Below are 14,925 nucleotides of genomic sequence, written 5' to 3'. Positions count from 1 at the left end.
TTGCCCAGGCTGGAGAGCAGTGGTGCCATCTCGGCCCACTACAACCTCTGCCTCCCGGGTTCAAGCAATTCTCCTGCCTCAGCCTCCCAAGTAGCTCCTCCTCCCCTCCTCCCAGCAGCAGGGATTAGGGATGCATTCTGAACCCTGCCCGCTATCAGGGGAGTGAGGTCTGTCCCCAGAGCCTGAGCTGAAGATGCCCGATTCAGCCAGGTGAGCCCCAGGATGGACTCCACCTCCCCCAGCCACCACCTGACTTCCCCAGCACCCGCTGCTGGCACCAGCCCTCCAGATCTCAAAAGCTAGCCCCCCTGCTCTCACGGAGCCCCTCCCTGCCTGCCCTCCAAACCCAAGAGTAGTTTTAGTACAAAAGGCAAAAGGCAAAGTTAACAAATAGGGGTAGGAGTTGGGGGAGGAAGAGGATCAGCGGATCCGGAACAGAGAAACTGGAGCATCTGGAGGTGAAGCGCCTGGGTCCTGCCGCTCCCACTGATTTGTCAGGTGGCCTTGGGCAGGGTCCTCTTGGCAGGGGCTCGGTCCAAGCTTGGAGGTGAACAGCCACCAGAGCAGGGTGCTTCAGCTGTGGCTGCATGCTCCCCACATTCCACTGCCACAGCCCACGTCCATCCTGAGTAGAGGCAGAACAGCCACAGAGCCCCATGTGCGGGGCTGGAGTCACCCTGGGCACTCACCTAAAGGCAGCCTCCTCCTTTCCAAAGCCCAGACTTTCTCCAGACTCCCATGACCACCGAGAGGGTTCCTGTGCCCAGAGTTGGGGGTCTTGGGGAGGAAGGATGCTTTCAGGCCTGAGACCTACTCTGTCTGCTAATTCACCCCATCTGCACAGCCTGGAACTTGGAAGGCCCTTTATAGGGTACCTGGCCAGGGGTCAGAGAGTCACACCTGCGCGCCCAGTGACAGGGCGGGAGAGGCATTTCTAACGCTCCCAGGTAATCCCATGGGCTAGGAAGGACCTCCCGGCTGGGATCGCACTGCCTCCCCCAGTCCCAGTAGATCCCTCAGCAGAGCGAAGGGAATCGGGGCTTTCCCCCAGTGTCTTCAAAGTTTTAGGGAATCCTAGCCAGATACCATTCCTCCTTCCCGAGCCGCGTCCTCGGCTCAAGCCTGGGCCCCTCACCAGGGCGGTCCCAGCCCCAGTGCCCGGAGACCTCGCCCCGCTGCTCCCTGGGGCGCACGATACCCTCCCCAGGAAGGCGCTGGCCGAGGCGCGCACGGAAGCGGACGGGGCGGACGCGCCAGGGTGCTCACCGATACCAGGCGAGGCCACGCTCATAGCACCTGTCGAAGAAGTGGGGCTCGGAGCCGAGCGCGCGGACGTCGGGGTGCAGCCGCAGGAACTCCAGCAGGGCGCGCGTGCCACCCTTCTTCACGCCCACGATGAGCGCCTGCGGGAAGCGCCGGCGGCCGGGGCCAATGGCTTCGGGCAGGTCCTTAGCTCCCGGGCAGCGGACGGAGCTGGAAGGCTCGGCTGGCGCCGGGGCCGGCCCTGGGGCGCGGGCGGCCGGCGGGCAGTGGCCGGGGAGGGCGCAGAGGCAGTAGGCGCCGAGCACCAGGACCATGAGCAGAAGCGGCGCGCGGGACGCAGGCAGAGCTGCCACTTGCCCGGCCCCCGCACTCTGGCCGCCCACGGCCCCGCCGCCCAGGCCGCCGCTACCTGCCATGGGGTCGTGCCGCGCCCTGTCCCGGGAGCGGGGGCGGCAGGAGGGCGCGCATCCCGGCCCGCGCGCCACTCAGCCCGTGGGCGCCCGGTTTCTGCTCTGCGTCCCGCAGCCCCGCAGTCTGGGAGCGGGCGCGGGGCGGGTCCAGAGGCGGGGCCGGGACGCCCTCCCCCTCTTTCTCCCCCTCCGAGGCGACTGCCGGGGCTGGGACCAGCCGGCAGCCGCCACCACCCGGGCGCGACTCGAGCTGCCAGGACTACGAGGACGCTCCCGCTCCGAGACCCCAGGCTCTGGCTCGCTTGGCTAGGGCGTCTTCACCCCTGCGTGGGGACGATGCGGCGGCGGCGGCGGTTCGGGACGCAGGGCAGGAACAGGGCGGCGCGCGGTCTCCGGACCTTCTGTTTGAAAGCGGACGCCACCCCCCGCCGCGACCTACTCAGGTACGTGCGCAGCAGGTGCACGGGCCGAGCCTTGGCCTGCAGGAGTGGGAGCCTCATCGCCAGACCAAGGGGACCGAGGAAGCGTGTCAGTCCGGGCATTCGGCCTGCCAAGGGAGAACGAGGATCGGCCAGCACCCCAGTGTGCAGACAGGGGTCCCAGAACGTGTGGGGGAAGTCTGCGGCCGGGAATGGGGTGCGTCCTACACTCCCAGCTGACAGTCAGCCTTGCCACACATCAGGGTCACAGCCTGGCGGCTGAGAGGCCAAGTCACCTCTAGTTACAGTTTTAGAATGGAGGGGACAGGCTCAGAGAAGAGAGGCTTCCCTCCCAGGGCCCCGGTGGTGAGCTGAATTCAGGCCTGAGACCCACTCTGTCTACTAGTCACCCCATTTGCCCAGACTGGTCCACCTGGCACTCCCCTGAGACGTCAGTGGCGCATTTCGGAAGTTGGCAAAGTGGCCCCCACTGGAGGTGCGGAGGACTCAGGGATCTCTGTGTTGGGAAAGAGAAGGAGCCCAGGACCTGCCTTATGGGCTGCCTCTGATGGGCGTGAGATTCAGGGGTCTCTTGGCTGGGACCTGTGGGACACTGGACACTGCAGGAACCTCACATCCCACCAGGTTCACTGAATGTCCAGCAACAGCCTGCAGGGGAGGCCAGCGGGGCTCAGAGAGGGTGAGCAACTCGACCCATCCCAGGGGAAAGATGGCATTAGACCCAGGTCCTCTCTCTGCCTCTGCCCCAGCCTTCCTGGCTGAAGGGTTGGTGCCAGGCAGGCACAGTCTCCCCAAAATGGCCCGGCATCTTTCCGGCCACTGGCTCGCAGCCCCTGCCCTGAGCTTTGCTCATTAATGAGCCATTCCAGCCCTAATGGTATCTGGACAAGTCCCAGCAGCTGGGCTGCCTCAAAGGGCAGAGGGCCTCCACGACCCACAGACATTCCGCAGCTCCCACCCAGCGGCAGCCCTGGTCAGAGGGGGCCACATGGGGCTGATGGGGTGAAGACCGCTGACCAGACCCCCAGCCTGGGCCCCAGACACACGGGTGGCACCAGCTCGTCTGTGCAAGTCTCCACAGGAGCCCCATGGGCAGGCATTGGGCACGGCTTTGTGAGGAGAGCACGCTGGCACATGCAGGGCACAGGAAGTTCATCTTCTGGTCTAGCTTGACACGGGATTGTTCCAGACGGACTGGCTCGGGGCAGGAGCAGGTGTCCCACCCTGCAACACTCACCCCACAATGTCAGCAGTCCCCACCAAGACTTGAAATTCCAGCACTGATTCCCTGGCCGCCCCTCCAGCCCCCAGCCCAGCCCCGCCATGGTCATGTCCATCTCCTGGCCTTTCCTCTGCCGTCCATCCCCCTGCTGGATGCTTTTTCCTTAGTCCCTGCTGAGGGCCAAAGGACTTTCCAGGAGGAATTGACCGGAACGGCCGGATGTGGAAGGCACTGGGGGCAGGGGGAGAGATACCAGGGACTGGGAGTCAGCTCCGAGGGTTCTGCTGGAAGCTGACCCCTCCCTCCATCTGGCAATCAGCTGATGGGTGGCTGCACTCCCGGGGATGCCCAGGATGGCAGCACCGGGGCTGTTTGTTCACCAGTGGATCCCCAGCACCTAACAGCTTGGGACGGACTAGGCACTCCATTAATGTCGCTCAGTGGAAGGGTATGCGTGGGCGGAGAGGTCGGGAAGGCTTTCTGGAGGTGACAGCCCGGTGAAGAGGAGGAGAATAGCATTTCAGGCCAAGGAACCAAGTGGGTGAAGCCTGAGCAGCAGAGAGCCCCGGGCAGTAGAGGATGGGGTGGAGCTAAAGGCCCAGCAGGAACAGGGACGGGGCTTAGACGCTGGTCTGAGGCTGGTCCAGCCCCGCCTCCTCCTCAGGCTCCTACCAACTCTGAGCCACCAGGTTGTTTTGTTTTGCTTGTTTCATTTTGAGACTGTCTCGCTCTGTCGCCCAGGCTGGAGTGCAATGGCGCTATCTCCGCTCGCTGCAACCTCCACCTCCCGGGTTTGAGCAAGTCTCCTGTCTCAGCCTGCAGAGTAGATGGGATTACAGGCACGTGCCACGACACTCGGCTAATTTTTGTACTTTTAGTAGAGACAGGATTTCACCATGTTGGTCGGGCTGGTCTCAAATTCCGGACCTCATGATCCACCCACCTCAGCCTCCCAAAGTGCTGGGATTACAGGCGTAGCTGCTGCGCCCGGCCCAGACCCTTCTTTGTAAAACGAAGACCCACGGCATGATTCTGAAGGGTCTCTTCAGTAACAGCGTTATTTCGATGTAATTCACACACCATACACTCCAGCCACTTGCCCTGTGCAAATCACTGGTTTTCAGTATATTCACAGTTGTGCAATCATCACCACAATCAATTTTAGAACAGTTCTATCACCCCAAAAAGAAATTCTGTGTCCATTAGTAATTATGCCCTATTCTCTCCCCTTCCCCCAGCCCCTGGCAACCAGGAATCTACTTTCTGTCTCTATGGATTTGCCTTTTCTGGACATTTCACAGAAAGAGAATCATTGCTTGAAGCCAAGAGTTCAAGGTTAACCTGAGCAACAAAGCAAAACACCGTCTCTACAGAAAATTTAGAAATTAGCCGGGCACAGTGGCACACGCCAGTAGTCCCAGCACTTTGGAAGGCCGAGGCAGGAGGTTCACTCAAGGCAAGGAATTCAAAACCAGCCTGGGCAACATACAGAGTCCCAGTCTCTACAAAATATTTCAAAATTAGCCAAGCATGATGGTATGTACCTGTAGTCCTAGCTTACTCAGAAGGCTGAGGTGGGAGGATCACTTGAGCCCAGGAGTTTGAGGCTGCAGTGAGCCATGATTATAACACTGCATTCCAGTCTGGGTGACAGAGTGAGAGCCCATCTCTTAAAAAAGAAATAAATAAATACGGCCAGTCACAGTGGCTCACACCTGTAATTCCAGAACTTTGGGAGGCCAAGGCGGCCGAATCACTTGAGCTCAGGAGTTTGAGGCCAGCCTGGCCAACATGGTGAAACTCCATCCCTACCATAAATTAGCCAGGTGTGGGCTGGGCGCAGTGGCTCACCCCTGTAATCCCAGCACTTCGGGAGACTGAGGCGAGTGGATCACCTGAGGTTCGGAGTTCAAGACCAGCCTGACCAACATGGAGAAACCCCGTCTCTACAAAAAAATACAAAAAATTAACCGGGCATGATGGTGCAGGCCTGTAATCCCAGTGACTTGAGAGGCTGAGGCAGGAGAATCACTTGAACCCAGGAGGCAGAGGCTGCAGTGGGCCGAGATCCCAGCTTGGGCAACAAAAGCAAAGCTCCACCTCAAATAATAATAATAATAAATTAGTCCCAGCTACATGGGAGGCTGAGGCACGAGAATCCCTTGAACCTGGGAGGCAGAGGTTGCAGTGAGCTGAAATTGCACCACTGCACTCCAGCCTGGGAGACAGAGTGAGACCTCATCTCTAAAAAGAAAAAAAAAAAGGAAGAGAATTATACAATAATTTCCTTTTGTGTCTGGCATCTCTCACTCAGCATAATGTTCTCCAGGTTCATCCTCATTGTGGCGTGTGTCAGTGCCTCACTCCTCTTCGTGGCTGACTAGTACTCCATCACATGCGTGGACCACCTTTTGCTGATTCCCTCATTCATGTCTACTGTGGGGCTCTTATGAATAACGCTGCCATGAACATCCAGGTAGGTAGTTTTGTGTGGACATAGGATTCCTGTCTGTAGGGAACATACCTAGGAGTGGAATTGCTCAATCATATAGTAACTCTGCATGGAGTGGCTTGTGAAGGTTAAATTTGATAATTTCAGGAACTTCTTATCCATGCTCCTCACCCACACAGTGGCTTTCCTCCCTCTGCCCCAGGACACCGGAGCAGCTCCTCCCTGGCCTTGCAGTTGGGGGCCCCAGGTCCGATGCTCTGCCAGCTACTTCCTGTATGACCCGTGGACTGTGGATCCCCTTCTCTGACCTACAAGGTAATGGACAGACCAGGCCGTAGGGACAGAGGGTGGTGAGTGTCCCTGCATCCTGGGAGGGTCCCTTGTGTCCTGCTCTCTGTCTGAATGTCCTCTGCCAAGAAACAGATATCAACAAGTTCCTTCTGCCCAGCCAGATTCTCCCAAGGCTCCAGGGGTTCTGAGGGTCCACACTGCCCAAGCTCATCTTGACCCCTGTCTAAGCCAGACGACCAGGCAGATGGTCTGTCTGTCCATCCTCCGGCTATGAGACATGTGGAGGAAGGGGAGATGGGCTGTGCTGCTCCCGCTGGTGGGCCCAGTAAACCTCGTCCCTTGGGGAGGTGACAAGGAGGGCCAAAGCAGAAGACAGAGAGGGGAAGAAGTGAGGAGTCCTGGGGAGCCAGACCATGCTGGGAGGAAGGTCCTGCCTGGCCTCCGATCCATGACCAGTCCTGGCTGTGTCTCTGTCCCCTTCACCAACTATTTCTTTGTGGGTGATTTTCATCCCTGTCTCCACCTACCCATGAGCTCTACAAGGGCAGAGATGGGGTCAGTTTTGATTCCGTTCATGGCTCCACCATCGACCAGAGTGAGAGCTGATGTTTGTTGAATGACTAAGTGACTGTGTGTGTGTGTGTGTGTGTGTGTGTGTGTGTATGTCCCTCCCTGACACCCCTCTCCACCTCCTTCCCAGTCTGTGCCCTCCCCAGGGTGGGAACCCACAGCCTGGGGCTCCACAGGCAAAGGCAGGGCCTGTGAGCTGTGACCCCACTCTGGAAAATGATTAGCGGCCCCGCCCTCAACCTGGGACAGCTGGGGCAGACTTCACCCAGCAAGGAGGAGCTCTGAGAACTTTCTCCCTGGGCTGGGGCCCTGCCACTCCGTGCCACACATGGCCGACCACCAGTGGCCTCTGATCAGGGTCCTTGTCCTGCCATGCCGGGTCAGCTGGTGATGGTCAGCCTGGCAGGGGTGCACGGGGCTTCCAGTACTGCTCCAGGCAGCCAGCTCAGGTCCTCTCTGCCTACACCTGCCCCTTTCTGCTTCTCCCTGCAGGAGGAACAGTGGCTCTGGGAAGGGCTCTGCGGGCAGGGCCTGTGGAAGGCGGCTCTGCTGTGGCAGAGAAGGAGTTGTTGAGCGGGCAGCGGACTTCAAAGGCACGGGGCCAGGCAGGGTCTGGACTGTGCTGCCTTCTCCCAGAACTCCCACCTCTGCATCTGGGGCCATGATGTCCCCAAGAGTGGACTAAGGCCCCAGAGCAGACTGGCCTTCACCTGCAAACTGGGCCCCTGTGTGCAGGGCTGTGTCCCGGGCTCCACTGTGTCGCTGTGTCCAGGCCTGTAGCTGGGAGGCGGGAGGCCTGCTGGTGCGGGAGATCTCACCACAGCAGCGTAGGGGTGCTGAGCCTGCGGGGGCTGGGAAGTAGTGACTGCTGCCTGCACCCCAGAGCGGCAGGCTCATCCGCACATCCATGTTAGGAGGGGTGTGGCAGGGTGGAGAGGGTGGGAGGGGGCGACTGGGTTCTGGGGGTGGGCAGCAAGCCGACTCCAAATTGAGGGCCCAGCAAAGGGTGGCTGTGGGCAGGGGCTGTGTGCGGCGTCACTAGAGAACGGGGTGGTGTTTCCAGCAATGGAGTGTCTGTGTGGAATCAGCCACCCCGCCCTCCGGCTCCTTCTGGGTGACACCCCATCCTCGGGGCTGCCCCCTGGATTTCCTTGAGAAACAGAAGACTGAGGGTGCCGCCCCTTCCTCCCCAGGGCACAGCCTTGCCTCTCAAGAGTTGGGTTCAGAGCCGGGCGCGGTGGCTCAAGCCTGTAATCCCAGCACTTTGGGAGGCTGAGGCGGGTGGATCACGAGGTCAAGAGATCAAGACCATCCTGGTCAACATGGTGAAACCCCGTCTCTACTAAAAATACAAAACATTAGCTGGGCATGGTGGCGCGTGCTTGTAATCCCAGCTACTCAGGAGGCTGAGGCAGGAGAATTGCCTGAACCCAGGAGGCGGAGGTTGCGGTGAGCCGAGATCGCGCCATTGCACTCCAGCCTGGGTAACAAGAGCGAAACTCTGTCTCAAAAAAAAAAAAAAAAAAAAAGAGTTGGGTTCAGGAGCAGCGGGCAGGCCTGGGCACGGCTGGGTGGTCACCTCGGGCGAGGGACGAGGGAGAAAGAGGAACTCTGTGTCCAGGACACTGTGATCCCTGGCCAGGGCCCAGGCCTGGCTCAGAGCACCCCCAGGAGACGTCTGCGGCACGAATGGGGACCGACCGCGCTTTGGACTCCTGCTCACCCACCGCTTTCCGCTCCCCTGAGTGTCGGCTGCGGCGCGGAACCCAGTCCTGACCGGCAGGGGGCGAGCTCGCTCCGCGCTGCCGGCCGGGCGGGTCTGAGTGCGCAGGCGCGGGGATGGGCCGACGCTGCAGTTCCCCAGGTAGCCGCGGGGTGGCGCGGCGGAGGCGGCGAGCGGTCCTCGCGGAGAAGGCCCCTCCGCCACGCCCGCCCCCCGGCGGGTGCCTGGCACCCAGGCCAAGGCCTCTGGGCGTCCGAGGGTGCAGGGGCGACTGCAGGGGATTGCTGGCCTTCACGAAGTGACCGCTGTAGGCAGCGCAGTCGCAGCGGCGGGTGCCCTTTCCAGGGTCACCGGAGTAGGACAGAGCTGGGGGCGGGGGCGGCGCGGCCGGTGGGAACGGTAGGCGTGAGTGGGGCGTGGGTGGAAGCGGGACGCCCCCATCCCCTTCTCCAGGCAGCTGGGTGGGACCTAGGCTGCCCGCACCTGGCCCGCCCTCAGGGCCACATCCTAAGTTTCCACCTGCCAGGCCTCTTTCCTCGCCCACCTCTCTTCCCGACAACCCACACAGCTCCCAGCTGCCTTCCCCCAGCCAGAGCCCTCTCTGCAAAGTGATAACCAGACCAGGTCGCTCCTTCAAGGTTTCCACCGTCCTTGCCTGCTCTGACCTGGGCTGACCCCACCTCTCCAGTTTGATTTCGTTTGTCGTAATTACAGTTTGGTGGTTTCTTCTTGAGAAGGGGGTCTCTTATACCTGGGCTGGAGTGCAGTGGCACGACCATGGCTCCCTGCAGCCTCGAATTCCTGGACTCAAGCGATCCTCCCAGCTCAGCCTCCCGGATAGCCGGGACTACAGGTTTATTACTACACCCAGCTGAGTTTTGTAGTTTTAATAGAGATGGGTTTTTGCCCTGTTGTCCAGGATGGTCTGGAACTCCTGCACTTAAATGACCCACCTGCCTTGGCCTCCCAAAGTGCTGGGATTACAGGCCTTAGCCCAGGCTGGCCTTGAATTCCTGGGCCAAGGAATCCCCCGCCTCGGCTTCCCAGAGTGCTGGGATCACAGGTGTGAGCTCCTGAGCTCTGTCAATTATGTTTTTGTTTGTTTGTTTGTTTGTTTTGAGACGGAGTCTAGCTCCGTCGCCAGGCTGGAGTGCAGTGGCATCATCTTTGTTCACTGCAACCTCCTTCTCCCAGGTGCAAGTGATTCTCCTGCGTCAGCCTCCCTAGTAGCTGGGACTACAGGCATGCGCCACCACGCCCGGCTAATTTTTGTATTTTTAGTAGAGACGGGTTTCACCATGTTGGCCAGAATGGTCTCGATCTCTTAACCTCGTGATCCTCCTGCCTCAGCCTCCTAAAGTGCTGGGATTACAGGCGTGAGCCACCATGCCTAGCCAACATTGTTACAAATTGAGCGGGGCTAGGCTAGTGGGCAAGAATCAGTTTGCAGGGCCCAGTTATTCATTGGGGGAGGTGGACAGGAGCTAGTAACAAGTCGCCTTCTGTCTGTGCTGATTCCTCCAGGAAGACCCAAGGGAAAGGAGTGAGGGTGTCTGGAAGCAGGCTGGGGGCCGGCCACCCCTCCACAGGAGAGAGGTCTGGCTCCTCTGGCAAACCCTGCAGCCCCAGGCAGGCTCCCAGCAGGCGTGGGACTGAAGACTAGGGAAGCATCCTTCCCGACTCTGGGAATCTGGTCTGCCCTGGCAAATCCTGGGCAACCCCACAACCCTTCTCTGTCACAGTGGCCCTGGGGTCAGCAAGCCACCGTGAGGCCAGTGATGCCTTTCCACTCCAGCCTTGTCAACAGAGAAGACGGAATTATGAGGTAGGTACTCAGGTTCCCCAGGGTGGGAGCACCCTCAGGGCACCCATTCTTCTGTGACCATCACTGCATGTTCTCTGGGTCCTTATCATAAAGAACATTCACCAAGCACTTAGGAGCTCAGTGCTCAGGGAGCCGGCGAGTGCCAACTTTAATACGGTAGGGAAGTGAGGCTCACAGGATCACAGGACCTGGATTCCTGCTAAGGTCATCTACTAGGAGGGGACAGAGGTGGCTTTTTTTTCTTTTTTCCTGAGATTAGGTCTTGCTCTGTGGCCCAGGCTGGAGTGCAGTGGTGCATAGTTCACTGCAGCCTTGACCTCCTGTGCTGAAGAGATCCTCCCACCTCAGCCTCCTGAGTAACTGGGACCACAGGTGTGCCCCACCATGCCTGACTAATTAAAACAGTTTTTGGGCCGGGGACAACGGGGCGGACATGGGCGAGCATATTGGCTCTGACTTGGCTGGCATCTTTCACTGGTGTTGGAGGCCTTTTCGGAAGTGGCCGCGCACGGGCTGCTGGAGATGGAGTCCTTCATGCTGGTGGTGGTGTGCACATTGAGCCCCGATATAGACAGTTCCCCCAGCTGACCAGAACCCAGGTGATCTGGATTGAGATCTTAAGTACAACCACGTGGTTCTGGATTCTCTGGCGCTTTTGGCATGACTCAGAAGTCATGCTGAGTCACTGTCGGTCTCCTGATCCTTCCCTCCTGATGACGAAGACTGAAGGTGTAGACTCAGACTCACTCTTTACAAGAGCCAGGTGAGAATTTCAAGGATTATCAACTTTATATTGTACGTTTAAGTTACAAATTAAAGTGGCTTGGTCAAGAATGAAAAACAGTTTTTGGTAGATATGGGATCTCACTATGTTGCCCAAGCTGGTGTTAAACTCCTGGGCTCAAGTGATTCTCCTACCTCAGCTTCCCAAAGTGCTGGAATTACAAGCATGAGCCACCACACCGGGCCCGGAGCTGGTCTTGAGTCAGCCTTGAGGGTCCCTACAGCCCTTGCTGTTAGCACTACCCCACCCTAGCAAGGGGCTTCTGCCCCGCCTCAGTTCCCACCAGGGTGAACTGGGAACAGTGGGCCCTCGGGGAGGGCAGGAATGGGGGGCTGGCCTCTCTGTGGAGCCCCTCCCTGGGAGGAAACCACATCCTTTATGAGCTCAGGCTAATCAGGCATCCAAAGTGGAAAAACCCCACACAAATCAAGGACAGCTGGGCCTGCCCTCTGGCGGCAGCCCCCTCCTCTCGCTCCCCTCACAGGAATCCTGGCAGGCAGGGCACAGTTGGGGGGCAGAGCGGATGGGGCAGAGCGGATCTCAGGGGTGGAGGGTGTGGTTCTCAGGGAGAGGGAGTTCTCTGAGGTCCTCCTCGCTGTGTGAAGTCTGCCCCAGCTGTCCCCTGTGGAGGGCCAGGCCGCTAATCATTTTCCAGAGTGGGGCCACAGCTCACAGGCACTGCCTTTACCTGTGAGGGCCCAGGCTGGGAGTGCCCACCCTGGGGAAGGGACGGACTGGGAAAGAGGTAGAGAGGGGTGTCAGGGAGGGAGGGACACAACACACACACATACGCATAGGAGCGCGTGCAGTCACTTAGTCACTCAACAAACATGAGCTCTCACTCTGGTCAGGCGTGGAGCCATGAAAGGAATCAAGAATGAACCTGTCACTGCCCTGATAGAGTTCATGGATAGGTGGAGACAGGGGTCAAAATCACCCACAAAGAAATAGTTACAGTTGCTGGGCACGGTGGCTCAGGCCTGTAATCCCAGCGCTTTGTGAGGCCGAGGCAGGTGGATTGCCTGAGGTCAGGAGTTCGAGACCAGCCTGGCCAACATGGTGAAACCCCATGTCTACTAAAAATACAAAAAAATTAGCTGGGTGTGGTGGCGGTCGCCTGTAATCCCAGCTACTCGGAAGGCTGAGCCAGGAGAATGGTTTGAACCTGGGAGGTGGAAGTTGCAGTGAGCTGAGAAGATTTTGCCATTGTACTCCAGCCTGGGCAGCAAGAGTGAAACTTTGTCTCAAAAAAAAAGAAAGAAAAAGAAAAGAAAAATCGAAGAAATAGTTACAGTCTGTGAAGGGGGTACAGATGTAGCCAGAACGCTGGTCCTGGATCTGAGGCCGGGCAGGGCCTTCCTCCCAGCATGGCCTGGCTCCCCAGGGTGGGTGAGTAGATCTCAAATGAGACCTTCCCCTCCTCTTGCCCTCTCCGTTTCCTCCTGCTTTGGCCCTCCTTGTCACCTCCCCAAAGGACGAGGTTTACTGGGCCCAGCAGGGGGAGCAGCACAGCCCATCTCCCCTCCCTCCGCATGTCTCACAGCCGGATGGACAGACAGAACATTTTCTTGGTCGTCTGGCTTAGACAGGGGTCAAGATGAGCTCGGGCAGTGTGGACCCTCAGAACCCCCGGGGCCTTCGGGGATCTGGCTGGACAGAAGGAACTTGTTGATGTCTGTTTCTTGGCAGAGAAGGACATTCAGACAGAGAGCAAGATGGAAGGAACCCTCCCAGGCTCAGTAGCTCACACTTGTAATCCTAGCAGTTTGGGAGCCTGAGGCGGGTGGATCACGAAGTCAGGAGATCAAGACCATCCTGGCCAACATGGTAAAACCCCGTCTCTACTGAAAATTCAAAAATTAGCTGGGCATGGTGGCACATGCCTGTAGTCCCAGCTACTGGGCAGGAGAATTGCTTGAACCCTGGAGGCAGAGGTTGCAGTGAGCTGAGATTGCACCACTTCACTCCAGCCTGCTGACAGAGCGAGACTCCTTCTCAAAAAAAAAAAAAAAAAAAAAAAAAATTAGCCAGCTACTCTAGGGGCTGAGGCAGGAGAATCACCTGAACCCAGGAGGCAGAGGTTGCAGTGAACCAAGATCACACCCCTGCACTCCAGCCTGGGTGACAGAGTGAGACTCTGTCTCAAAAAAAAAAAAAGAGTTCAGTCAGCTTCCATCTGTTTCACTTCTGGGAACACCATGGCCCACAGGTCAATGCCGTGGGTCTCTGTGAGTCAGATTACTGTATAGGGCTGAGGGCCCCACAGGGTCGTGGGGTGTCCCTTATGCTGTGCTGAGGTGCAGGATCCCAGAAATAGACAGGATGCAGAAGTACAAGGAAAATGCAGCTGGGCTCAGGGGGGCACGCCACCTATGAGCAGAGTCAGGGAAGGCCCCAAACGTCCAGAATCATGAGTATTTATTGTGTATAGGTTAGGGGGCAGGGCAGTGAGTGAAATCATCTTTAAGGACAGTGATAGGGCCGTGAGCAATAAAACAAGTGGTCCACCCCCATTAGGTCACCTAGGCCAGGAGGTGGACAGTGCGCAGCAAGGGCCTGTTCCCATGAAGGCAAGGGCTGTGTGCAGTAAGGGGTCCACCCCCATTAGGTCACCAAGGCTTAAAGGTGGGCCATGCACAGCCTTGGTGGTGCATGGTGGGCCATGCACTATCTATGGGAAACTACTTCTAAGAAGATTTATGGAGGGATGCTTTAAGTCACACAGCAGTGACAGAGCTGTCAGGGTTACCGCCATCTGTTGGCAGCTTCCAGTGAGTTCTATGGGAAGATGCTTTTTGAACAGCACAGTAGAAACAGCTGGTAAAGTTCACAGTCACCAAGGTGGATTGCCGTTCTGAGGGCAGCCTTCTGCAAGAACTGGAGCAAGGTCCTACAACTCCTTTATCAGGAGGAGTGGCCCTCACCCCAAGCCTGCCATACAGCGGGTAAATTTACAATACTGAACGCTGCTGCCTGGGCCATGGATTCTTGTCCTGGTATAACTGTTTTCCCTGAAATCATGCCCTGCACTGTGTCTGCGCCAGACATTCCTCCAACTATAAGCTGCTTATTCCTTAATTCATGCTCTCTACTGTGTCCACTCTAGGCATTCCTCCGATTATGAGCTAAGATATAGTTATATATACGTATAGGGGAATGACTGAGGGGTGAGATTTTCTTTAGGCGCTCCTTCTATGAACTATTATATGATTATGTATAGAGGATTGTATAAAGGGAAATGACTGAGTGGTAAGACTATAAAGTGAGATATTCTTCAGGCCTTAATTGTGCCAGGGTTCTGCTTAGCTCTCCTTCCTCGGTGCCTAGGTGGGGGGTTACCCACATTACTGTGATCGCTGATTGAATGCTGTTCACTGCGGCAGCCACGTGCACCTTGTTTTGAGCCTTTGAGCCCTGCCACCTGGCCCCTGCTACCCGGGATCCAGCTACTCCCCTCCACATAGGTTTCCCAAGCCAGGGACTGCAGTTGTATAATTCCAGACCTGCGGGAGAAAAGCGATCACAGAGCTCTTGAAGGAGGCGTGTTCCCCTCACAAATTTATTTCTCATGGCAGTAGTAAGAGGCGTGTCTTCTGTTCTCTCCCAGGGTGGGGGAGTAGGTCTCAAATGGTAAATCCACTCTGACGCTCCAACCTCCCGAAGCTTTTGAGTCCCATTCTCTACCGTGCACAGAGGCAGGCCTGGCATTTCAGCCTCACTTTGTGTAGGTCACTTTTGACCTACACAACCACTCAGAGCTTTTTTTTTTTTTTTTTTTTTTTTTTTTTTATTTTAAAAGAAGAAAGCTATGAAAATTCTAGGATAGAGATATAAAATATATGGGAGGCTGTTATATAATCCACCAACTGAATAAGCTGTCTCTGCGTGATCTTGAGGCAAATAAGATTCCAATAATGTCTCAGCTGCTCCCTCTCTCCTGGCCCC

The 14,925-nt window shown here is 57.5% G+C and overlaps 1 protein-coding gene and 2 long non-coding RNA genes across 4 annotated transcripts in view; 2 read left to right on the top strand and 1 right to left on the bottom strand.

The window, feature by feature from the left end:
* HS3ST6 (heparan sulfate-glucosamine 3-sulfotransferase 6) overlaps positions 1–1,765 on the bottom strand; it is a 5,875-nt gene extending 4,110 nt beyond the window's left edge. Inside the window, exon 1 of the mRNA XM_017511072.2 lies at positions 1,267–1,765. Coding sequence (XP_017366561.1) covers positions 1,267–1,679 — 413 coding nt within the window. The 5' untranslated portion in view covers positions 1,680–1,765. The remainder of the gene's footprint in view (positions 1–1,266) is intronic.
* Positions 1,766–4,836: 3,071 nt separating this feature from the next.
* Positions 4,837–6,358, top strand: LOC108290951. Of its 2 annotated transcripts, none has more exons than XR_005197197.1 (3): positions 4,837–4,871; positions 5,990–6,102; positions 6,240–6,358. It is a non-coding gene; the product is annotated as an uncharacterized LOC108290951 (long non-coding RNA). The 2 variants fall into 2 exon arrangements; XR_005197198.1 differs by having other exon boundaries at positions 6,236–6,358.
* Positions 6,359–9,189: 2,831 nt separating this feature from the next.
* On the top strand, positions 9,190–12,801 carry LOC119468513. The gene is made up of 3 exons (XR_005197195.1): positions 9,190–9,224; positions 9,896–10,196; positions 12,670–12,801. It is a non-coding gene; the product is annotated as an uncharacterized LOC119468513 (long non-coding RNA).
* Positions 12,802–14,925: the final 2,124 nt, after the last annotated feature.

This window comes from Cebus imitator, unplaced genomic scaffold (assembly GCF_001604975.1).
Source record: "Cebus imitator isolate Cc_AM_T3 unplaced genomic scaffold, Cebus_imitator-1.0 Scaffold444, whole genome shotgun sequence".
Taxonomy (NCBI): domain Eukaryota; kingdom Metazoa; phylum Chordata; class Mammalia; order Primates; family Cebidae; genus Cebus; species Cebus imitator.
This window is presented reverse-complemented; position numbering and strand designations above follow the sequence as displayed.